Source organism: Octopus sinensis, linkage group LG23, assembly GCF_006345805.1.
Source record: "Octopus sinensis linkage group LG23, ASM634580v1, whole genome shotgun sequence".
Lineage (NCBI taxonomy): Eukaryota > Metazoa > Mollusca > Cephalopoda > Octopoda > Octopodidae > Octopus > Octopus sinensis.
The window spans coordinates 17,229,769-17,255,043 of NC_043019.1; the positions used below are offsets into that span (position 1 = coordinate 17,229,769).

The 25,275-nt window shown below is 38.6% G+C and overlaps 1 protein-coding gene across 1 annotated transcript in view; it reads right to left on the reverse strand.

The window, feature by feature from the left end:
- Positions 1-25,275, reverse strand: part of LOC115223603 (gamma-tubulin complex component 5) — a 46,319-nt gene that overhangs the window by 15,881 nt on the left and 5,163 nt on the right. Inside the window, exons 3-14 of the mRNA XM_029794258.2 lie at positions 25,005-25,116; positions 22,665-22,761; positions 20,169-20,248; positions 17,780-18,060; positions 16,755-16,835; positions 15,907-16,000; positions 12,749-12,968; positions 12,015-12,211; positions 8,616-8,731; positions 6,125-6,399; positions 4,247-4,490; positions 2,158-2,323 (exon numbers count right to left, since the gene is read on the reverse strand). Of these exons, the coding sequence (XP_029650118.1) occupies positions 2,158-2,323; positions 4,247-4,490; positions 6,125-6,399; positions 8,616-8,731; positions 12,015-12,211; positions 12,749-12,968; positions 15,907-16,000; positions 16,755-16,835; positions 17,780-18,060; positions 20,169-20,248; positions 22,665-22,761; positions 25,005-25,116 (1,963 nt within the window). The remainder of the gene's footprint in view (positions 1-2,157; positions 2,324-4,246; positions 4,491-6,124; positions 6,400-8,615; positions 8,732-12,014; positions 12,212-12,748; positions 12,969-15,906; positions 16,001-16,754; positions 16,836-17,779; positions 18,061-20,168; positions 20,249-22,664; positions 22,762-25,004; positions 25,117-25,275) is intronic.

The window sequence follows — 25,275 nt, forward strand, 5'->3', positions numbered from 1 at the left end:
TTGCTCGACTAAAGGTGGTGCTCCAGCATGGCCGCAGTCAAATGACTGAAACAAGTAAAAGAGTAAAGAGAGTATGTCTTGAGAACACACACACACACACACATCCATATATTTCTATACTAATGTATGTATATGAATATATCCTAGGTGGAATAATTACTTCGGAGTGTTCCAGTGATAAGTGTCATCTTTGATATCCTCCCATCTGTCTTCCATTCATCTTCCCATCACTTATGCTCCCTCCACTCATGTAGTTAGGAATGGTACTGGGTCTGTTGGCCCTTTCAGCTGACACCCTTCCTCCATATCACACATGTAGCAAGGGATGATTAATACTGGAACTGTGTGTATTCCACCACCCACTTCCCCCTACCTCTCACTCTGATCAAGACGTATGAAAGAATATTACATTAGTTTGTATCTGATAAACTCTACCCTTCCTTTGCTGCTAGCCATCACCCCACCCCTCAGGCCATCTGTCACTGACACCCATCACTCTCTCTTACCATTACCTACCTCTTACACCATCAACATGTTGTTGCCATTAATAGCCTTCCATTACCCCACCCTCCCCAGCACTGTCACACTTCCATCAACCCACCCTCACTCCAACCCCTCTCATTTTATCATCATACCCTTGATCCTTTCACCCACTCACTCTGGCCCCACTATCATAGTTCTGTTTTCAATTCATTCCCCCTTGCTCACACTGAACAGAAACACCACATGGCCGAGAGGGCTCTTTAGTCTTGTCGAGGACACAATAACCTCTCTAATGCTGGCATCATGTTAATACACACATTATAAAATAATGTTAGTGTTAGGGAGGGCATTCAGTCATTGCAACCATACCAAATTGCAATGCACAAGTGTAAGGTGGTCCACTGACCCATCTGCCCTGGTAGTAACTCTGAACAAGAATGCATATCAAAATAGAAAGCAACGTGTTGAAATAAAATAAGTCAAAAATGGAGTGGAATGAACGATGTTGAATGATGTGGTCTCAGAATACCGAAAGCACAAGTTCCACTGGGCTAGACATGTTGCAAGGTCTACAGACAACAGATTGACCTGTGCAGATGCTGAGTGGTAGCCAAGGGATTGGAAAAGGACAGTCAGAAGGCCTCTACGGTGATGGGAAGATGATTCAGTTAAACCCTTTAGCATTTAAACTGGCCATATCCGGCCCTAATATTTTGTCTGTGTTATGATCAAAATGACCAGATCCAGCCTCTCATACCTACCTTACAATGTCATTCTAAACGATGTGAATATAAATCAAAATCAAACCAAATCAAATCATATCAGAAAGCAGAACCAAAATCGAAGTCGATCAACATCAATGGAAATTGCAGCTGTGATACCAGTGCCAGTGACAAGTAAGCGAACCATCCGATCGTGGCTGTTGCCAGCGCTGCCCCGACTGGCCTCTGTGCCGGTGGCATGTAAAAAGGACCATCCGTTTGTGGCCGTTGCCAGCCTCGCCTGGCGCCCGTGCCGGTGGCATGTAAAAAGCACCATCCAATCGTGGCCGTTGCCAGCCCCGCCTGGCCCCCGTGCCGGTGGCACGGAAAATGCACCATCTGATCATGGCCGTGGCCAGCCTCGCCTGGCCCCCATGCTGGTGGAACGTAAAAAGCACCATCCGTCCGTGGCCGTTTGCCAGCCCCGTCTGGCACCTGTGCGGGTGGCACGTAAAAAGCACCCACTACACTCACGGAGTGGTTGGCGTTAGGAAGGGCATCCAGCCGTAGAAACACTGCCAGATCTGACTGGGCCTGATGCAGCCTTCTGGCTTCACAGACCCCAGTTGAACCATCCAACCCATGTCTTATGAAAGAATATTACATGGAAAGCGGACGCTAAATGATGATGATGATGATGATGATTACATTTTACAAAATAATCTGAAGGTTAAAGGGTTAAAGGATTTGGGCCAAGGTGGAAAAGAAGGGTGCGATCAAGAAAGAATTACAAACGTATTCTGACCAACAGTGTATAAAACCATCCAATAGTCTGGATGATACAGGCAGCAGAGGTCATAAGTTCTGAATTAAATAAGTGACAAAAATATAAATTTTTGTCTTTGAACCCCCCCCCCGCCCCACAAAAAAAGCACCCTTTCAAAAATGAAAACTTGAAGAATTCTTAACTTACCCTCATAGCTGTTAAGTAATCCCAGACATGATGGTCAGTGATTATGGATTGTACAACTTGTCGGCATATCCATAAACACTTATCTCTGATGAGAGGATACAGACAGTGTTCCATAACATGTTCGATTGGCTGAATCGATTTCCAGCTGGACATCAGGCATTTGGTTCTAATTAAACAAAACACAATAAAGATATAAGGAGAAAAACAAATTCTCAATCAATCAATCAATCAATCAATCAATCAATCTACACTCATATATATTTATGTATGTCACCTATATAGTAGATTTATAAACTGGACAAATTTGGCTATTTCTCCGTAGATTGAAAAAATGGAAAAAGCCTTAATTAATGTTCTCATCAGAGGTCTGTATGTAAATTTGATTATCATCATCATCGTTTAACGTCCGTTTTCCATGCCAACATGGGTTGGACGGTTCAACTGGGATCTGGGAAGCCAGAAGGCTGCGCCAGGTCCAGTCTGATCTGGCAGTGTTTCTACAGCTGGATGCCCTTCCCAACGCCAACCACTCCGTGAGTGAAGTGGGTGCTTTTTACATGCCACCTGCACGGGGACCAGACGAGGCTGGCAAACAGCCATGATTGGATGGTGCTATTTACGTGCCACCAGCACGGAAGCCAGTCGGGGCAGCGCTGGCAACAGCCACGTTCGGATGGTTCTCTTACGTGCCACCGGCACTGGTATCACAGCTACAATTTCCATTGATGTTGATCGATTTTGATTTTCGATCAATCTTATGTATATTTATATATATAATTGCTTTAAATGTGTGTGTGTGTGCAAATATATATATGTACAGATACACATGCCAATCAGCTGAGAAATTCATGATGAATGCTTTTGGGGATGGCAATGGTATTGCTCTCCTTCAATTTCTGGAATGTGGTTGTACAGTGAACACTGAGACACTTAAAAAGCTTAGAGAATCCATGGGGAGGAAGAGACCAAAGAAGGATCAGGAAACAATCCACATTCACCATGACAACGTGAGACCACACACATCTTTGGTAACTAATGATGTAGCCAGAAAATCTGATTGGTCAGTGGTCTCCATCCACTACACAGTCCCGATCTGGCACCCTCTGATTTCCGCCTGTTCAGTCCAATGAAGTACAATCTTTGAGGACAACAATTTTATGAGACAGATGAGGTGAAGGGAGTACAATAGAGGACATCTGGAATTTTTCAAAGAGGATTCAAGAATCAGGTTCAATAATTTTGTCCAGCATTTTGCCTGGTCTGCTAACAATTCTGCCAGCACTGTCTTAGGAATTTGTCACTTGAAATCCAGGTTTTTCAGGTTTAACCCTTTTGCTACCAACTCAGCTGTAACTGCCTCTGGCTCTGTAGTACAAATGTCTTGTTTCCATAAGTTTTGAATTAAAATCTTCCACCAAACCTTAGTCACAATTTATGTTCCTAACACTAGCTTAAAGATAACTAAGTTTTTTTACTAAATTCTTTGTTATATTTAAAATAATTGAAAGAAACACAGAACATCTCAAAATAAATACAGTAACAAAAGGGTTAATACAGAAGGATAGAAACCCACTGGATCAAACTGGGTGAATCTGTAAAAGACTTTGTTCTCATTACAATGGAACCATTTGATAATGGTAGGGCTGCAGTTCAACTGGATTAACCCAGGAGCCCTTACCTATGACAAAGAATTATTAAAATATTTAGGATGAAGATCATATCTTCCCTTGTAATTTAATTCTAACTGGTTCCCATGCTGGTGGCACGTAAAAAGCACCATTCAAGTGTTGCCAATGCCAGTGGCATGTAAAAAGCACCGTTCAAGCATGGTTGATGCCAGTACTGCCTCACTGGCCCTCGCGCCGGTGACACGTAAGAAGTACCCACTACACTCTCGGAGTGGTTGGTTTTAGGGAGGCCATCCAGCTGTAAAAACATTGCCAGATCTGATTGGAGCCTGGTGCAGCCTTCTGGCTTGCCAGCCCTCAGTCAAACTGTCGAACCCATGCCAGCATGGAAAGCGGACGTTAAACGATGACAATGATGATAAACAACCATGTTGACTTCAAAGCAATACTCTTTTACTTACGTCTCTCTTACATCAAACTGAGGTGAAGAAGTTTTAAGCCCCTTTTTGAAAAGAGAATCCAGATTTATTTGTAGTAAAGGGTTGCACTGATCATCCAATACCTTCTTGATGGGAAATTCTAAATGAATAGTATCATTGGTATTAATTAAAGGAAGGACATCTTGACTGCCACAATTTGATTCTTTATCAAGATAGTCGTTAAGACAGGTGAGAAACATTTCAAACAATGACTTGGAATTCTGATCTGAAAAAAGAAAAAAAAAGTCATTTAGTCTTTCAACATATTAGAAATACTAAAATATTTTCATTGCTTTGCTTTAAACAAACAAAAACTCTACAAGAAAAGATAAATTGTAACAATTATGAAATTAAAATTTAGCAGGTAGGAATTGAAAATAAAATGTAACAACCAAAGTGAAAATGAATTATTACACAAAAAATGATCAGTAAACATTGTCCTTCCATTTTAACAAAGAGAAATAAATTTTAAAACTTTACTCTTTACTCTTTTTACTTGTTTCAGTCATTTGACTGCGGCCATGCTGGAGCACCGCCTTTAGTCGAGCAAATCGACCCCGGGACTTATTCTTTGTAAGCCCAGTACTTATTCTATCAGTCTCTTTTGCCGAACCGCTAAGTGACGGGGACGTAAACACACCAGCATCGGTTGTCAAGCAATGCTAGGGGAACAAACACAGGGGAACACACACTTATATATATATACATATATATACGACAGGCTTCTTTCATTTTCCGTCTACCAAATTCACTCACAAGGTATTGGTCGGCCCGGGGCTATAGCAGAAGACACTTGCCCAAGATGCCATGCAGTGGGACTGAACCCGGAACCATGTGGTTGGTTAGCAAGCTACTTACCAAACAGCCACTCCTGCACCTATATATTTTTTTTTTACATCTGACATTATTCGTTACTGATTTCTAACCATTTAGAATAAACATTTACTAATTTTTAATGAGTTTTAATCAACTTTAGAACCACATATCTTATTAAAGAAAGGAGCAGATTGGTGGAACTAGTAAAGGGGTGAACAAAATGTATCATGTCTGTATTTAGATCCCTTTATGTTCTGAGTTGAAATATTGCTGAGGGCAAATATCTCCCTTCCTCCTTTAGAGGTTGATAAAATAAGTAGGATTTTTATGCTCTGCAGTTGGTTCAGTCAGCCACAGCCCTCGCCTTGTGTCAATTTGAGAAACCAGTATTTTATTCAAAGTATTTTCCCCATTTCTTGCATAGGAGGAATTAATCCCTTCGAGACCATCCCTCAAATGAAATTCACTGTCCATGTGGTTCAATTATGAATTTGGAAAACAGAGAAAATACATAGCTTAGTGGTTAGGGGTTTCAGCTCACAATCACAAGGTCGTGAGTTCAATTCCTGGTGGCATGTTGTGTCCTTGAGCAAGACACTTTATTTCACGTTGCTTCAGTTTACTCAGCTGACAAAAATGAGTTGTACCTTGTATTTCAAAGGACCAGACTTGTCACATTCAGTCTGACACTAAATCTCCTTAAGAACTACATTAAGCATGTCTGTGGAGTACTCAGCCACTTGCACATTAATTTCACAAGCAGGCTGTTCTATTGATTGGATCAACTAGAACACTCATTGTAACTGACAGAGTGCCAGATTTTTTTTAATTTGGAAAATGATAAAATAAATTGAAGGATTTTGTCAAGTAACTTACTTTTTCATTATCAAGTTGGTGTGGGAACATAACTTAGCAAAAAGTTCTTTCACAGAATTATAATAGGTTCCATTTTACGCAAAGACACTTTAAAATGATGGGTTTAAATGATGTACTTTCATGTGGACTGGTATGAAAATGTGAAAAGAACTGGAACCACAGACTTACATTGTAAAGGATTTTGTTTGATTAACAAAGTATTCAAACAGTCAAGGGTGTTGAAAACATCCATTGATTTTCCTGCTCTGATAATTGGTTCTAGAATAGTGTTCAAGAAATGGGGTGTCCAGTCATGAATGACATAAGCAACCTCACTGAAGGAACTCGTAGCATCATCTTTAACTTCGCTCTCAGGAACAGGACTCTGTGAGTTAGTATTAGAAAATTTTATGACAAGTGACTGTTCCCAGGATGTTTCATCAAGGGTCAACGGTATTTGACTTCTAGAAAGAAAAAGAGAAAAACAGAGAAATCAGTGTATTTTTAAGTGTGAAATTAATGTGCAAGTGGCTGAGTACTCCACAGACATGCTTAATGTAGTTCTTAAGGAGATTTAGTGTCAGACTGAATGTGACAAGTCTGGTCCTTTGAAATACAAGGTACAACTCATTTTTGTCAGATGAGTAAACTGAAGCAACATGAAATAAAGTGTCTTGCTCAAGGATACAATTATCCAGTATTTAGCAATGTGTTTATTTTCCGGTATTCTGTGAGATAGCTGGCCTTGGAGAAATATCTTGCCTGGAAACAGGCGAGGACTGGCACAAGGAAGGGCATTTGGCTACAGAAAATCTGCCTTAATAAGCTTCCATGCAAGCATGGAAAGGCAGTTGTTGAAAACAATGATGATCATGATCTACACACACAGAGGTTAAATAGAGTGAGACAACAAAGCCAAAGCAGCATGAAATTTCTAGGACATTTATAAAGAGAAGGGTAGCCTTACAGCTGTTTTGGGTATTTCATCAGAGTCGATGTGAGAGAGTTAAATAGAAGGAAATTGTAGAATTCATTATAAGAAGTTATTTTGGAAAGGGTGAGATACAGGAAGTACAAAGGGAAATATAAGAATAGAAATAAATATATATGTTGGATGTTAAACTTGGTGTTCCATTATCCAAAGAATGTCTTGTACAGAATGGGTAAAAAGGCTTCTTGTCCCTGGTGTGTCGGTTCCAATAGGAGTTCACTATCCATTTGTAATAACAAAATATGAACTCTTATCGGAACCTACATACCATGGACAAGAAGCCTTTTTATCCATTCTATACAACACATTCTTTGGATAATGGAACAAGTTTAACATCCAACATATATTTTGATTTTTTACTCTCAGATTTTCTTTTGTACTTCCTGTATCATATCTCACCCTTTCCAAAATAACTTCTTATTTTGAGTTGTGTCTGGGAGAGTCATTTTCTTTTTGTGCCTTATAATGTAACACACTCACCAGTAAAATTTCCACTGATTTCTTATTTTCCTAAAATTTTTGTTGCGTCTTGCAACCGTCTGGCACCTATGCCGGTGGCACATTAAAAAGCACCCACTACACTCACGGAGTGGTTGGCGTTAGGAAGGGCATCCAGCCGTAGAAACATTGCCAGATCAGACTGGAGCCTGGTGCAGCCTTTTGGCTTCCCAGATCCCAGTTGAACCTTCCAACCCATGCCAGCATGGAAAGCGGACGTTAAATGATGATGTTGATGATGATTGACTCTGTCCATTATTTACAGTGCGTTCCCTTTTGTTTGTTTGTGCGCATGTGTGTGGGTCAGTGTGTGTGTGTGCCTATGCATGCATGCATGTGTGTATGTATGTTTGCATGTATATGTATGTATATATGTGTGTGTATATGAATATGTATATATGTATGTATGTGTGTGCATTTGCATGTATGTATATTGAACTCTCTCATGTGGTCTCTGATATTGTGATATCTTTTATATCCCCGAAACAGCTGTAAGACTACCTTTCTCTTTGTAAACATCCTAGAAATCGCACATTGCCTTGACTTTGTTGTCTCATTTTATTTAACCAAAACATGCTCACACATGTCCCGCATTAGACTCCTCACTCATGCTATTATCAAACCAGGAGCCTAACAGTGGTCCTTCTGTAGCACTTACATAGCCTTACCTGCCTTTTGGACCTTCTGGATGACAAAACCTCTTTTATATATTGTATATATACATATATATAGGCGCAGGAGTGGCTGTGTGGTAAGTAGCTTGTTTACCAACCACATGGTTCCGGGTTCAGTCCCACTGCGTGGCACCTTGGGCAAGTGTCTTCTGCTATAGCCCCGGGCCGACCAATACCTTGTGAGTGGATTTGGTAGACGGAAAATGAAAGAAGCCCGTTGTATATATGTATATATATATAAGTGTGCGTGTTTGTTTGTGTGTCTGTGTTCGTCCCCCTAGCATTGCTTGACAACCAATGCTGGTGTGTTTACGTCCCCGTCACTTAGCGGTTCGGCAAAAGAGACCGATAGAATAAGTACTGGGCTTACAAAAGAATAAGTCCCGGGGTCGAGTTGCTCGACTAAAGGCAGTGCTCCAGCATGGCCGCAGTCAAATGACTGAAACAAGTAAAAGAGTATATATATATATAAAATTTAAATACACACACACATATATATATATTATGTGAACCTTACCTTTGAATAATAAATTCTTTATGAAAATCCTGCAGCTGACCATTAGTGATCCATTCATCAATAATATTAATATAGGGTCGAATTGCATTAATCCATAAAGGAAAAGCTACGGAGAGCTATATAGAGAAACAACAATTAGGAAAAGTATTAGAAAACAATCAAGAGGAGGAGGGTATTAGTGAAAAGCTCACAACATCACATTAATACAACCTTGTTTATAGTTACTAATCAAATATTATTTAATTAATTTGAGTTAATTTGCAAAAGGTAAAAACAAAAAAACAAAGATTTCAAACAGTCATCATCATCATCATTTAATGTCCATTTAATTCCCTGCTAGCAAGGGTTGGACAGTTTAATAGAATCCAATGAGCTGGAGGACTGCGTTGAGGCTGCAATGCCAGTCCTGGTATGGTTTTTAATGGCTGGTTGTCACCCCTTTTTAACACAAACCACTTTACAGAGTGATGGAGAGACAGGTATGAGTGTATGAAGAGAAAGGTACAAGTGTCAGCCGTAGAGGAGTTCAATAGCTACTCTGAATCATACAAAGGTGGATGGAAGTAATTGGAAAGAAGGTAAAGGTGTTAGTGATCAGGTGTCAGAGTGTAGTCTCAAGGTGTAGACAGGTGAGGTTAAGAGAGAATGCAGAGAGAGAGGACTGGGAAGGAAGGATGGATTGGTAGGTTCATAAGAGTGTGAGAGGAGAGTGGCAGATGGTTTAGAATTAGGGGCAGAGGTGAATGTAGGGAATGATGAACAAGAGTAGAGGGGTGGTTGATGGTAAATATCTAAATGGGGGGCGGGGGAGAAAGTAACAGAGAAAGGAGTAGTTCAGGAAGGGAGGAGAGCAAAACTATAATAATAAGCCTGTAAATAGATAGATCAGAAAATAGGAAGGTGTAAGAGGTGGAAGAAAAGGGGACAGAGAGTGAGAGATAAGTACAGTGATAGAGATGGAGGTGAGAGATACAAAAGGTTGGCTATAGTGAGGACAAGTGTTGGGGGCTGTTGATGGGAGATATGAGAGGGTGTTAGTCCTAAAGTGTAGCTCAGAGGAGAGGGATACATGACTGGAGGCAGAAGAAAAGATGATTGGTGGAAAATAAAGTGGAGGAGATGATACTACTGAAAGCGAGGTTAGCGTGTGTGTGTAGAACAGTCTGGGCCCTGAAAGATTAAGGGAACAAATTACCTTACTTGAACACAAGTAAGAATTGGTAACTGGAAAGGCATCTAATCCTAGAACACTACCTCAACAAGCCTCACTCAACCCATGCCAGCATAGAAAAAGCAGATGTAAAAAAGATGATGATGACGATGCACATTTTCAGTGTTTATTTTAGCACTGGACTGTGCTGTGAATATTGATTTCTTTATTAATTTGAAGAGGAGTCATATGTGCAGCATAGATGTGCTGTTTACTAATGTTTTCCTCTCTCATTTTGTTTTGTGTGCTGTCGTAAATGACAACTGCCTCTCCTTGTAAGCGGATGGTGAGCCAGTGGCAAAGTCTCATACTTCTATGATCCATACAGCAGTTGATGATGTCAAGTTCACAATCAAATTTGTAAAATCACACTGGATATCTGTTGCTTGTCTGCAGGTTTACAAGCTTGTAGTTTCTTATGAAACAGAAAGATTTTTAATGGAAACGTTTTTTGCAAAGAGGTCGCAGCCATCTCAGCCAGCAGGACTTGCTACCCTGGACTGATGATGGGCAAGACCCAGAAACATGTCTCCAGGTGCTAATCCTAGCTGGTGGGGGTGCTTGCCTCCCCTTTGCAAATATAAGGACACAAGAAATATGTCAAAGCTGACAGGAAGCATCGATGCTTCCTAGGGCTAAATAGCGGTGGTGTGATTCCCTTTATGGGATTGTCAAGTTGTGTTGACAGTATACAACCACTTATATCATCACAAAGTTTTAGAGCAGTCAGCTGGCAGAATCCTTACTGTGTGGGACAAAATGTTTAGCAGCATTTTATCTGTCTTTATGTTCAGAGTTCAAAGGCTGCCTGGGTTGAATTTACCCTTCATCCATTTGGGTTCACCCTTCAAAATTGCTGGCCTTGTGCTGATAGTAGAAAGTATGATTAGAGTGTTTTGGTCTGATGCATTTTGTGTTCTGTTTTATGAGATTTTTGATTATGGTTTCATCTGTTCCGTAGTTAGAATGCATTTGATCCACACAGCATGTTTTATGTTGTTCTGTTTATTTTTTAACAGCTGCAGTGTCTGATGTATTTCTACCTTTATTGTTCTGTGTGTGGAGGCGCAATGGCCCTGTGGTTAGGGCAGTGGACTCGTGGTTGTAGGATCACGGTTTTGAATCCCAGACCGGGCACTGTGAATGTTTATTGAGCGAAAACACCTAAAGCTACACAAGGCTCCGGCAGGGGTTGGTGGTGAACCCTGCTGTACTCTTTCACCACAACTTTCTCTCACTCTTTCTTCCTGTTTCTGTTGTACTTCTATTTCAAAGGGCCAGCCTTGTCACACCTTGTGTCACGCTGAATCTCCCAGAGAACTATGTTAAGGGCACACATGTCTGTGGATTGCTCAACCACTTGCACGTTAATAAATGAATTGCGATGTCACTGGTGCCAAGCTGTATCGGCCATTGCCTTTCCCTTGGATAACACTGGTGGTGTGGAGAGGGGAGGCCGGTATGCATGGGCAACTGCTGGTCTTCCATAAACAACCTTGCCTGGACTTGTGCTGCAGAGGGTAACTTTCTAGGTGCAATCCCATGGTTATTCATGACCAAAGGGGGTCGCAATTGTTGGAAAATGTTTGTTATATTCTATGGATTCATTCATTGAGCACTTCATTAGTGGAAAAGAATCTAAATTATCATCTAATCAGGGATTTCACCACTAATATTTGTATCCACGAAGGTAGTCATTGTCTTCATACAAGTACAAGTATTTATCTGTATATTAGATGTAGATAAACATGATCTAATTAATTAATATAAATAAACGTGATGTAACTTATTGTCGTTTTGAATGTCAATGACTGAAAATGAAGTCATTTTACAGCCGAGGGTTGTAGTGTTTTAAATGTTAAATTTTACAGAATTGTTTCCTTGGTCTTCCTTCCTTCAATAAGTTGCAGTGTGTCTTATATGATGAATATATCATCTGTGTATATTGTACGTTCATGTGTTGGTATAATTTTGTTTCCTATTATGGTCATGTAGGAAGGCTCGACATATAATATTTCTACATCAAAAATAGTATATATTCCATACTTATTGTTGAAAATCTTTTTAAAAGATTTTGATAAAACTGAATCATGGAGGTGTTTAATTTGAAATATTTTTAATATCTTCTTTGGGAACAAAAGAAAAACATTACATTAAATACAATAATAATTCTGATGACAGTGACTTACCAAATTTGTCTGATTCATGAGATGTAATTCCATCACTTTATCATAGAGACAGCTCAATAAAGCAGCCGCCTTTTCACTACTGCTTTCAACTGATTTAAACTTCTGTACACCATTGACATAAATATCATAAACAAGCGTCAGTTTTTCAATCCAAGGCTCAAGATGTTTTTGTAGAATAAGAATTGTAATTGCTGTCTCTGTTTGAAAAACAATCTCAATCTGAATATAAAATGCCTTCATATAAATATAAGCTTTACATAAGTTTTAAATAAAGATACGGGAAGAAAACTTGTAACACTGTCAGGGGATAAGGCTTGTTAAGTGACTGTCATCCCTGTTTTTGTCCAGATGCAACACAACCATACTGGCAGTCATTCAGAGTGAAGGAGATTGAAGATAATTTTTATAAAAAAAGTATAAAATATATTCTTTTCTACTCAAGGTACAAGGCCCAAAACTTTCAGGCAGGGGTCAGTCGACTAGATTGACCCCAGTATGCAACTAGTACTTAATTTATCGATCCCAAAAGGGTGAAAGGCAAAGTTGACCTCAGCAGAATTTGAACTCAGAATGTAAAGACAGACGAAATACCACTAAGCATTTCACCTGGCGTGCTAACGTTTCTGCCGCCTTGGAGTATAAAATATATTGTTTCCTTTATTTTATTTTAATATGAGAAAATGGAAGAAAATAATACTAAAGATGACTTTACCAAAGCTAAAATTGATTCTTACTTTGTTTTTGTACATTCTGTTCCAACTTGCACAGCACTGATTTATATTCATGTACAAATTGGTCAATAGAAAATGCAAAGGCTTCATAAGTCAAAGAATTGGTTTCTTTAGATTCTTGGATATTTACTGGTTTCTCAGAAACAGAATCAATGAATGACATCAGTTCTAATATCAGAGCACCTGCCTTCAGGAAAATATCCACATTATTCTCAAGTGCAATCTGCAAAACAAAAATTGTGTCCAGTTTTTTTAGAAAAAAATACTAAGAAAAATCTACTATTTTGAAGCATTTGGTAAAATAAGAATAAAATTATGCCAGCATGGAAAAACAGACATAAAAACAAATGATAAATTTTATCTATGTTTTATGATATGTTAACCATGTGTAGGAATTTTGATGGTGTGTATATGTGTTTGAGAGCAGATGAATAGTAAATTGCATGATTTCATACATTGGTTTCTTAATTTGGAAGTTTCAACATTTTAAAGCATCTCTGAGTTTAATGTGTAAAGAAACATTTGCAAAAGAAAGTGCTCTTTTGAACAGATGGATTTTGAATAGGAATACAAACTTGAAATATGATAGCTTAACATAAAAGACAGAAAAGATCTACTTGCAGAAAGACTAAGCCATTTTGATAGCAAAATGAACATCTGTCATATAAGGCCTACACATCATGATAGTAGTTTAGGGGAGATAAAATAACTAAGACATAATTGAACTCAGATTATTAATGATTTCTCAGAGTTAAGAAAAGCAAGGTATATGTGTGTGTGTATATATATATATATATATATATATATATATATATATATATATATAGGGTCATCCCATAAATAATGCAGTTTTTTCAATTGCCTGAACTAAAAGTTGGATGGGGATGGGATAAACTACCTGCATCAACTTGCTATATAAGCAGGTAGTAACTTTACCTAGTTCTTACTCTTAGTGCAAGTTTTGAAGAGTGCAATTCTATTTTAACAGTTATTTTTTCAAAAAGCTATTATGGAAGTGACAAAGGGGCATATTTTGTTCTACGAGTTTGTAGCAGAAGTGTAATGCCTTTATTATGTTTGGTTGTTTAAGCTTAAATACTGCAGAATGGGCTCATCAGATCTTTTCTTTCTATTGAGTCACATGATCCAGTGGCTTGCCAAACGAGTTGCATGTATTGGTCAGTTACTAACTGTCCAATCACATGTTTGCAACAGTTTGTTTTCAATGCAGGAAAGACCACTTTGTTTCTGGAGCCTACCCAAGGTTATAAAATCCCTTGTGTTCTGTTTCACTTCATCTTTGGCAGCAGCCATTGACCATACACCACGTCTCTTTGGACCAGAATTGATGAACCAGAAATCCAGTTTGTCTCACAGCTTTCTTCAACCAGCCTTCTCCAGTTTTCATCATAACCACAAAAGACAGCAGACCACAACCACATCAACAGACCCAGTAGAACTGAAGTCATTTAAATCCTTGTTCCAGACTCTAATATAATCATCTTTCTCTTTTGGAAAGCTTACTTTTATAACAAGAGGAATAAATTATCGCTTATTCGACTTATCCAAATCTTATCATTTGCTTCTTCTTTCTCCGTTATAAGTTCAATAAAGGCAACAACACAATAGAAAGTGCGAGGAATATTAATGTGGTATATGGGGATTGGAAAATAAGCGTAAGCCAGTGTCAAGAGTGGTTCTAGAAATTCTAAGCTGGAAACTAAAATCCCATTGTAACTGTTGAGGAACTAGCAGAGATACTTGGGTTTGATCACTCAACCATTCATCAACACCTGCATGCCATTGGAAAAGTCAGCAAATCGGGTCAATGGGTTCCTCACAAACTTTCTGAGTCTAATCGCCTGCAGAGAGTGAATGTGTGCTCTTCTTGGTTGCCATGTCTCATGAATGACCCTTTTTTGGACTGAATTGTGACTGATGATGAGAAATGGGTTCTCTATAAAAATGTCATGCACCGAAGACAGCGGGGAGGGAAAGGAGAAAGACCAGCACTTCAGGCTAAAGAAGGTCTTCACCCACGTAAGGTGTTGTTATCTGTTTGGTGGGACATGAAAGGTTTAGTCCACCTTGAACTTTTAAACCCAAACCTCACGATAACAAAGGAGATCTTCTATGAGCAGCTTGAGTCAGCATCTTAAGAAAAATGGCCATCTTTGGTTTCAAGACGAAAGGTGTTCTTCCATCAGGATAATGCTTGGCCATATACACCGAGGATGACATTCCAAAAGCTGGAGCAGTTTGAATGTGAAATGACGCCCCACCCACCATGAGAGGTTCCACCAGGACATATCTGAGATGGAAACAAGGTATCTAGGATAGTTCAATCAACACATGATGGGTGACTACTGCTGGTTCCTACAACGGGAGACCAGCACCAACGCATAAGCGCTAGAGTAAGCGTCTCAAACATTTCTGAGCTGAGCTAATCAAAAATAAAGTGAGTCTTCCCTTAACATAAATATACTATGTACCATTATATTATAATACTATTTGCCTTGAATATAAATTTACTAAATACAGTACTATTATAATAAGTAATAATTATTTACCTTGAATTTAAATATTCCTGATTCTAATACAGTATTTATATATAATTATGCATGTAACTCAAAATCTTGACCCGCTACAGCAATCCTGAATTCAGTTTAGTACAGTACCATTTGTCTGAGTAGCAGACAATAAATTGTTTTTTGTTAACCAGTGGTATCATTTATTCTGCAGTCTTCAAAATCATTTGGACAGAAAAAATATAAATTCTGTAGACGAGGTTAGAGCAGTACTGGAGGAATATTTTTCATTTCAGACAAGTGAATTTTGGAAGAGGAACCTTCCAAGTCTACCAGAGAGATGGAAGAGCATTGTAGAAAATGAAGGAAAGTATATTTTAGATTTAAAAAGAACTTTGTTTATCTTAATTTTGAAAAATAAAAGAAGTATAAAGAAACTGCATTATTTATGGGATGACCAAAGATACATTATATATATATATATATATATATATATATATATATATATAGACACACACAAACACTTTTAAAACATTATGATGGAGACTTCTTCTGTCTGAAGGGAAATATCAGAATCCTCAATTCATTTGAAAATTTCCAAACTTGCGAATGAACAGAATTAAAATCACTTACTTGAGAAAGATGTGTCAGTCGAATATTTTCTCGAAGTCTGTAGTTTGTTCCAGTATATTGAAATATAAAGGTGTCAGAAGTGCCAAGCAACATCCTACAAAGGAGAATATCATTGGAAAATAGTTCAAGTGAAAGAAGTAAAACACAAAAACTACTCAAAAAATTTCTGTATTTTTTCAAAAGTATCAGAAGGATTAAATACAGCTGCTTGTGTGTGTGTGTGTGTGTGTGTAAATACACAAACGAAAGAACAAAAATAAAACAACAGAAAAAAAGACAAAAAATACTAGGTGAATCACGAATTAAAAAAAAAAACCCAACTTATTTCATCAAAACTAAACATTCAGGATGTTCCAAATCAAGAGATACAAAATGAAACTTGGAACTTATGTTGGATGGCATGTAAATGCTTTCCAAGTGAAATCACTTAAAAAACAAAATTTGTCTGAATATTTTCACTGAAATATGAAATTGTAAAACTGGACAGTTTTCAGTAGTTTGGTAATACTTGACCACAAGGGGTTTCAGGAAAGGGTTAAACACGTCTACTATGTAAAAACATTATATATGTGTGTGTGTGTGTTCTGGCAAAGAAAAAAAAATGCAAATATATCTACACACATACAGACTAATCAAATCCTAATCAAAGTGGAACCAAGAATTATAACAATGTCCAGCAAAGCTTAATCTACCTTAAATGCCTGAAAAACATGAAATTGGTAGTTACCATTTATTAGCTTTCTATGAGTGGGGACTGTACAACAATCCAGAACCAAGAAATAAATCTAAATGTAAAGGCTGAAACATATGATAAAATCATAGAAAAAAGCAGTGAAAAAGAAACACACCATATTATTTCACGAATGATTTGGCTTTCAGTCACAGTTTGTTTATTTTTAAATGGATAACTTCTGTCATCATAGAGTTCCCTGAAAGTAAAATTCAAGAGCATAAATATCATTCATCACGGAAGACTTGGAAATATTTTAAACAGCTTAAACTCACATATTTTTAAAGAAGAATTTTGCCTCTATTTCCACACACTCACAACATATTCTGCATATTTAGATATTTTGCAATAAATACTAATGACAGTATTTTATAAAGGTAAATTGTTTGGAAAGAAAACAAAAAGTAGAAAAGAAACTGCAAAGATAAAAGTAGGAGAAAGAGTAGAAGTTGTGAGGTAAATTTATGTAAATTTATGCACATAGGTGCAGGAGTGGTTGTGTGGTAAGTAGCTTGTTTACCAACCACATGGTTCCAGGTTCAGTCCCACTGCGTGGCACCTTGGGCAAGTGTCTTCTACTATAGCCTCGGGCCGACCAAAGCCTTGTGAGTGGATTTGGTAGACGGAAACTGAAAGAAGCCTGTCGTATATATATATATATATATATATATATATATGCATGTGTGTGTTTGTCCCCCTAGCATTGCTTGACAACCGATGCTGGTGCGTTTATGTCCCCGTTACTTAGCGGTTTGGCAAAAGAGACCGATAGAATAAGTACTGGGCTTACAAAAGAATAAGGTCTGGGGTCGATTTGCTCGATTAAAGGCGGTGCTCCAGCATGGCCGCAGTCAAATGACTGAAACAAGTAAAAGAGTAAAGAGTATTTGTAATATTTGTTTGAAAAAAACATGTCTATATGGGGAGAGTTATGAAGAATGGAATTTATTTATCAAAATATATATAAAGATTAAGCAAAATATATATAAAACTATGAAAGTGATTTAGTGGGTTGACAGGGAAGACAAAATGGGTGATAAGAAAGAGATTTTCATTCATATTTGATCCATTTTGAAACAATACAACATAAATTAAACCAAAAGATATAATTAGGAAGACTTCAATAAATAACTAGGTCCTTACCATTCTTTAACAATATTATAGTAGTTGCTGTTTTCAGGAATATTTTGTGGTGTTCCGTTCCAGTAAGAAGTGATAATGTTTTTACTTAACCATTCATATCCCAATATGTTGGCTTTTTCTGGTTGTGTTTGACATTCTGAAGGGTTTTTAGAAATATTTAAATCTTTTAATGAACTCTCAACTGGGACCATTTGTTCAGAATCTTTTATTTCTGTCTCATCAGCTTCTCTGATGTAGTCAATACCATCATCATCATCATCTTCATCCAGATCACTGAATTCCTAATTGAATGGGATAAAGCAAGCATTGAGTGGTCACATTCATACTTGCTAAAAAATCAAACATAATTTTTCAATGACATATAATAAAAAACATTTTATTTTGCTTTTTAAAAAATTACATTGGATTTTATCAATGAATTAAAAGTTGTTGAGAAGCTTACAGGAGCCCCATGATGTGTATGTAAAATACAATTAATAATATAAATAATAATTAATCAAGAAAATGTATTTAATCCATTAACCTTAACCCTTTCATTACCAACCCGGCCAAAACCGGCTCTGGCTCTGTAGTACAAATGTCTTGTTTTCATAAGTTTTGCATTAAAATATACCACCAAACCTTAGTCGCAATTTATGTTCCTAACACTAGCTTAATGATAACTAAGTTATTTTACTAAATTCTTTGTTATATTTAAAATAATTGAAAGAAACACAGAGCATCTCAAAATAAATAGAGTAATGAAAGGGTTAATATACTCATCATCATCATTATTTAACGTCCGTTTTCCATGCTGGTATGGATCGGACAGTTTGACTGAAAACTGGTAAGCTAGGGATCTGCACCAGGTTCCAGTCTGATTTAGCAAAGTTTCCACAGCTGGATGCCCTTCCTAATGCCAACCACTCCAAGAGTGTAGTGGGTGCATTTTACGTGCCAGTTACAGAACACCAGCATTGGCCATGACTGCAATCTCACTTGGTCTGACAGGTGTTCTCAAGCATGGTTTGTTAGCAGAGGTCACAGTCACCTGTCACTGAGGCCCAGTGTTCAGACTGTACTTTTTACGTGCCAGTTACACATCACTGGTCAGTGATGGTCAGTGAAGTTATGCCTCTACCACACATCACATACTGCATCAATAAAACTATATATAAAGTGGCATTTAAAAGGCACCATTCAAGCATGATCTTTACCAGTGTCGCCTTACTGGCACTTGTGCCCATGCTAGTAGGGTGCCAAGAGCACCATCCCACTGTGATCGTTATCAGAACAGCCAACTGGTTTCCATGCCAGTGGCTAGTAAAAGGGCACCATTCGAGCGTGATCGTTACCAAAGTTGCCTTACTGGCACCTGTGCTGGTGGCACGTAAAAAGCACCCACTACACTCTCAGAGTGGTTGGCGTTAGGAAGGGCATCCAGCTGTAGAAACTCTGCCAAATCAAGATTGGAGACTGGTGCAACCATCTGGTTCGCCAGCCCTCAGTCAAAATCGTCCAACCCATGCTAGCATGGAAAGCAGACATTTAACGATGATGATGATGAAAGTATATCAGTCGCATGTACACAGTGTACGTGTTTATTTATGTACCCATCTGCTGCATGACAGCATTTGAAGAAAAGCTCCCTACAAGAGACTGAGTGTTAAGGAATACCAAATGTCCCAGATCAGGTGAAACAACTCACTTCGAATGACCTTGTCATTAACACTCAGTGTCGTGTAGGGAGCCTTCTCCAGACCCTATCCCACAGCAAATGGACGTGGAACCCATGTATGTGCAACCAATGTTTACATTACTAGAACTGCTTTTAATTAGTCGTTTAATTTTCCCCCATACATGTCATCATATCACACTGACATGGCTTTGAAGTTACAAACAGGTGTAGACATGGTTGTCTCATTAAGACTGGACACAGGTGTGGCTGTGCTGTCAAGACAGGTCTTAGTTATGGTTGTGTGGTTTAGATCAGGCACAGGTACGGCTGTATGATTAAAACTAGACACAGGTATGGCTTTGTAATTAAGACTGAGTGTAGAAGCTATGACTGAGTTGTTGGCTGAAAGGTTTGTTTGGCATCTATGCAGTTTTGGGTTCAATCCCACTGTACAGTGCATTCCTATAATAGCCTCAGGTCAACCAAAGTATTATCAGTGAAATTTGGTCGACAAAAACTGTGTGGAAGCTTTTGAGACACACCTCTTCTATTCCAGAGTGCTAGATTTAACACTGCTACCTGGCTCTTGGGTACCCTTACGAGAGCACTACCCGTTACAAGAAACCATCCTCAGACCATAATGTTTACTAATTAATCTTTGATTATAGCTAAATAGAATTTTTTTCCATTAGCATCAAATGTAGAAAAAAAAAAGAAGCAAAGACAACTTACTGAAGAACTTGAATATGAGCCATAGTAGACATCTTCTCCCTCCCTCAAATATGCTGCCCAATCAAAATCCTTGTCTTCTTCTGAAATGAAGTTAAAAATGAAGTTAAAAATATATAGGCGGCGCTCCAGCATGGCCGCAGTCAAATGACTGAAACAAGTAAAAGAGTATATATAAAGGAAAAAAAAGAAAAGAAATCTTATCAAAACTACTTCTAAAAACAACAGTCACTCCCACCACTATCATCAGTAATTCTACTCTTAGGCAAGATATTAACACACTGTTGATGGCTACTGGCTTGGAATTCTCCACTAGCTTTGGTTTTTCTGCCATCTTCTAAAAGTAACCAATGTTCATGTAAAATAATTCTCAATGCCATTTTCCCAAGTATTGAAACGATCAAACATTGCTTATTTATAACTACATGTAATCTTCTAATAAACTGTGTCTTAAATCATTAATTCTCTAAATGCTGAACCTTTGAGGGATCGTTATTTGTGCCCCATGCTACCAGTTCTCTTAAACATGTGATTCCCCTCTTCATCAAATAGTTACAGCCTTCATCCTTGTAGTAAAAAAACATTGCCAACATCTGACCAGTCTTCGCAGCACATTTACACAGTAAAATTAATGATGCAGCTGCTGTTACTGTGCAACTGATGGAGGTCAAAGGGGAATCCAAAAATAGATGCATCGTGTATAGAGTCAATATTAAAGAAAACATTTATATATTAAGTCTACATTACAATATACATTGAGTTCTCTATGGATTAGTATTCTTCTTAGTTGGGTGTGTGTAGTTTTACTGATGTATACTAGCAAAAGATGTATGGATCACTGAGAAAACCAATAAATTAGTGCATTTCAATAAAAATAACTTGTAATATTTTAGTCCACCCGAGTTGCACAGACACTCCCTGATCACTTTTATCATCAGGTAAGCAGCAAACCCAGTGACTGACCCGTTCAAAATCTATAACCAAAGAAATGCATTTTTTAAGTCAAACTAGATTAGGAGTTAAGAACTATCTTCAATCTTCTTCCATTGTGCTTTTGTTTTCATATGAGACAGTCTCTACAATGTGAGGTATACTTGCCATCTCAATATGGCTAACCACTAAGGGTGGGTGTTACTGTAGCCCCAGGAGAACATCGTCTCCAGCTGGCTTTAGGCACACTTTCTGTGCCCTTATGGTATTTGCAAAGGGAGGTAATCCTTCCCTCGTCAACCTAAGTGATACGCACGAACTGCAGTTTCTAGGTTTTGACCTGTCATCAGCGTACGACAATCACCGGTTTTCGATGAAAGGAGTCCCAATGCAAATACTTATATTGTTTTTCCAGTAACTTTTTGTTACTGAACTAGAAAAACTGTATGCACATCGAAAACCGGTGATTGTCGTATGCTGATGACAGGTCAAAACCTAGAAACTGCAGTCCATGCGTATCACTTAGGTTGACGAGGGAGGGATGACCTCCCTTTGCAAATACCATAAGAGCACAGAAAGTGTGCCTAAAGCCAGTTGGAGACGATGTTCTCCTGGGGCTACAAGCTACAGTAACACCCACCCTTAGTGGTTAGCCATATTGAGATGGCAAGTATACCTCACATTGTCGTGCAGTTACTGTTTATACCTCATTCAGAGATTTATTATTACAGTCTCTACAGTTCTCTAGATACTGAATTACTAGTCCCAGGCCATCATTTCCAACATCTCAAAAGGGATGAAAATCTTATAAATGACCACCACCTTTATTACCTTGAGTCTTTCTTCCTCTTTACTGACTTTCAAACTGGTAACCAATTTTTTACATCATACAGACACATAGGTGCAGGAGTGGCTGTGTGGTAAGTAGCTTGCTAACCAACCACATGATTCTAGGTTCAGTCCCACTGCGTGGCATCTTGGGCAAGTGTCTTCTGCTATAGCCCCGGGCCAACCAATGCCTTGTGAGTGGATTTGGTAGACGGAAACTGAAAGAAGCCTGTCGTATATATGTATATGTATATATGTGTGTGTTTGTCCCCCTAGCATTGCTTGACAACCGATGCTGGTGTGTTTACGTCCCCGTCACTTAGCGGTTTGGCAAACGAGACCAATAGAATAAGTACTGGGCTTACAGAGAATAAGTCCCGGGGTCGAGTTGCTCGACTAAAGGCGGTGCTCCAGCATGGCTGCAGTCAAATGACTGAAACAAGTAAAAGAGTAAAAGAGATACCAGACTTACACTGCTTCTATGAAATATTTTGAAAACAACTTCAAATAAAGGCCCGAAAACCTTTAAAAGCAAGTCATAGGTGAAGTTATTCTGTAATAAACTCCAGTTTGAAAATAATCCCACACAAAGGAAGAAGTGTAAAGATTTGTTCTTGTTATTTCAAAATGTCTGACGAATTAGGTTCCTAAGAAGCGTCACAACTTAGAATGCTTTCAATCAAAGGTTTATCTAATTAGAGTTGCCTGCAGCTAAACAACAACAGAAATTAATAAACTTACCAACAGTGATACTTTTGCTAGACTCATAGCTACTGCTCCCAGTTGGACTGTTAGCAAGTTCAATTAAAAGGCTCAGAATCGAGTAATGTGTGTCAGACTGTTAAAAATGTGAAATCAACAAAATATGGTTATAAATTATGAACACATATATTTATAAATTATAAGTATATGAATTAGAACAAAGTATATAAATTAAAAATGTGTATAAAAATGATGAATATGTGTATAAATTATAAATGCATGTATATAAATTATAAACACACACACACAAATTATAATAAACCTTAGAAAGGAGATTCACTGCAACAATTTGATTCTATGTCTTGGAAAGGAAGAAAATGACAATCTTATGTTAATGGAAGTCGATAAAATGTTAGAATGGCAATGGAAATAAGCAGAAATCAATGAAAAAGGAACAAATATGGAATGAAAACTTTTGATGATGCTCATAATCACTTAAATAAATAATTAATAATGGTTTCAAATTTTGGCACAAGGCCAGCAATTTCAGAGAAGAGGCCAAGTTGATTACCTCAATCCCATTGCTCAATTGGTACCTATTTTACTGACCTCGAAAGGATGAAAGGCAAAGTCAACTTCGGCGGAATTTGAACTCAAAACACAAGGACAGATGAAATGCCGCTAAGTATTTTGCCCAGCATGCTAATGATTCTGCCAGCTCACCACCTTTAATAATAACAGTAGTAGTAGTAATAATAATAATAATAATAATAATAATGATGGCGAGATGGCTGAGTACTTTTCGAGCATTGGGCCTCATAGAGGCAAAGTGGTCGAGCTCTTTTTGAGTGTTGGGCCTTATGGAGGAAAAGCGGTCGAGTTCCTTTCCAGTGTTGGGCCTTATGGAGGAAAAGCGGTCGAGTTCCTTTCAAGTGTTGGGCCTTATGGAGGAAAAGCGGTCGAGTTCCTTTCAAGTGTTGGGCCTTATGGAGGAAAAGCGTCGAGTTCCTTTCAAGTGTTGGGCCTTATGGAGGAAAAGCGGTCGAGTTCCTTTCAAGTGTTGGGCCTTATGGAGGAGGAAAAGCGGTCGAGTTCCTTTCAAGTGTTGGGCCTTATGGAGGAAAAGCGGTCGAGTTCCTTTCAAGTGTGGGCCTTATGGAGGAAAAGCGGTCGAGTTCCTTTCAAGTGTTGGGCCTTATGGAGGAAAAGCGGTCGAGTTCTTTCAAGTGTTGGGCCTTATGGAGGAAAAGCGGTCGAGTTCCTTTCAGTGTTGGGCCTTATGGAGAAAAGCGGTCGAGTTCCTTTCAAGTGTTGGGCCTTATGGAGGAAAAGCGGTCGAGTTCCTTTCAAGTGTTGGGCCTTATGGAGGAAAAGCGGTCGAGTTCCTTTCAAGTGTTGGCCTTATGGAGGAAAAGCGTCGAGTTCCTTTCAAGTGTTGGGCCTTATGGAGGAAAAGCGGTCGAGTTCCTTTCAAGTGTTGGGCCTTATGGAGGAAAAGCGGTCGAGTTCCTTTCAAGTGTTGGGCCTTATGGAGGAAAAGCGGTCGAGTTCCTTCAAGTGTGGGCCTTATGGAGGAAAAGCGGTCGAGTTCCTTTCAAGTGTTGGGCTTATGGAGGAAAAGCGGTCGAGTTCCTTTCAAGTGTTGGGCCTTATGGAGGAGGAAAAGCGGTCGAGTTCCTTTCAAGTGTTGGGCCTTATGGAGGAAAAGCGGTCGAGTTCCTTTCAAGTGTTGGGCTTATGGAGGAAAAGCGGTCGAGTTCCTTTCAAGTGTTGGGCCTTATGGAGGAAAAGCGGTCGAGTTCCTTTCCAGTGTTGGGCTTATGGAGGAAAAGCGGTCGAGTTCCTTTCAAGTGTTGGGCCTTATGGAGGAAAAGCGGTCGAGTTCCTTTCAAGTGTTGGGCCTTATGGAGGAAAAGCGGTCGAGTTCCTTTCAAGTGTTGGGCCTTATGGAGGAAAAGCGGTCGAGTTCCTTTCAAGTGTTGGGCCTTATGGAGGCACTGACCGAGACCTTTGGCATTATGTTGTGCTTGAGAAGAAGACACATGAAACCAAACAAAATCACAGTCATGGCAGATACCGGTGTCATGCAAATGGCACCCAAGCCGGTGGCACATAAAAGCACCCATTACAATCTTGAAGTGGTTGGCATTAGGAACAGCATCCAGCTGTAGAAAACCATGCCAAACCAGACTAGATCCTAGTGCAGCCTTCCAGCATGCCAGCCCAGTCAAACTGTCCAACCCATGCCAGAATGAACAACAAACATTATATGATGATGATGATGTGTTTATCTATTCCATAGTTGATTCTTCTACCAATATACAAGAACAAGATTTAAATATTTCATGATAAAATAATTTAACCTGGTGCCATACTTACATGGTCAAACATTTTCTGGTCAAATAATGGTAGACCAAGAAATTTAGTGGTTAGTTCTCTTAAAGCTTTAGCCTTATCTTCTTGGGAGTGGACAGCAAATTTTTCACATAATCTGAGGTAATAAGATTCAAATTAACACATGTGATGAGAGTAATTACTTTATTTTGATAGCAAGGTACAGGTTGACACACACTTTCCATTTCAGTTGGCAAAAGATGATGTGTAGTGTTTGTTGAAATGCGAAGCATCAATATATAAGGACAGATGTAGA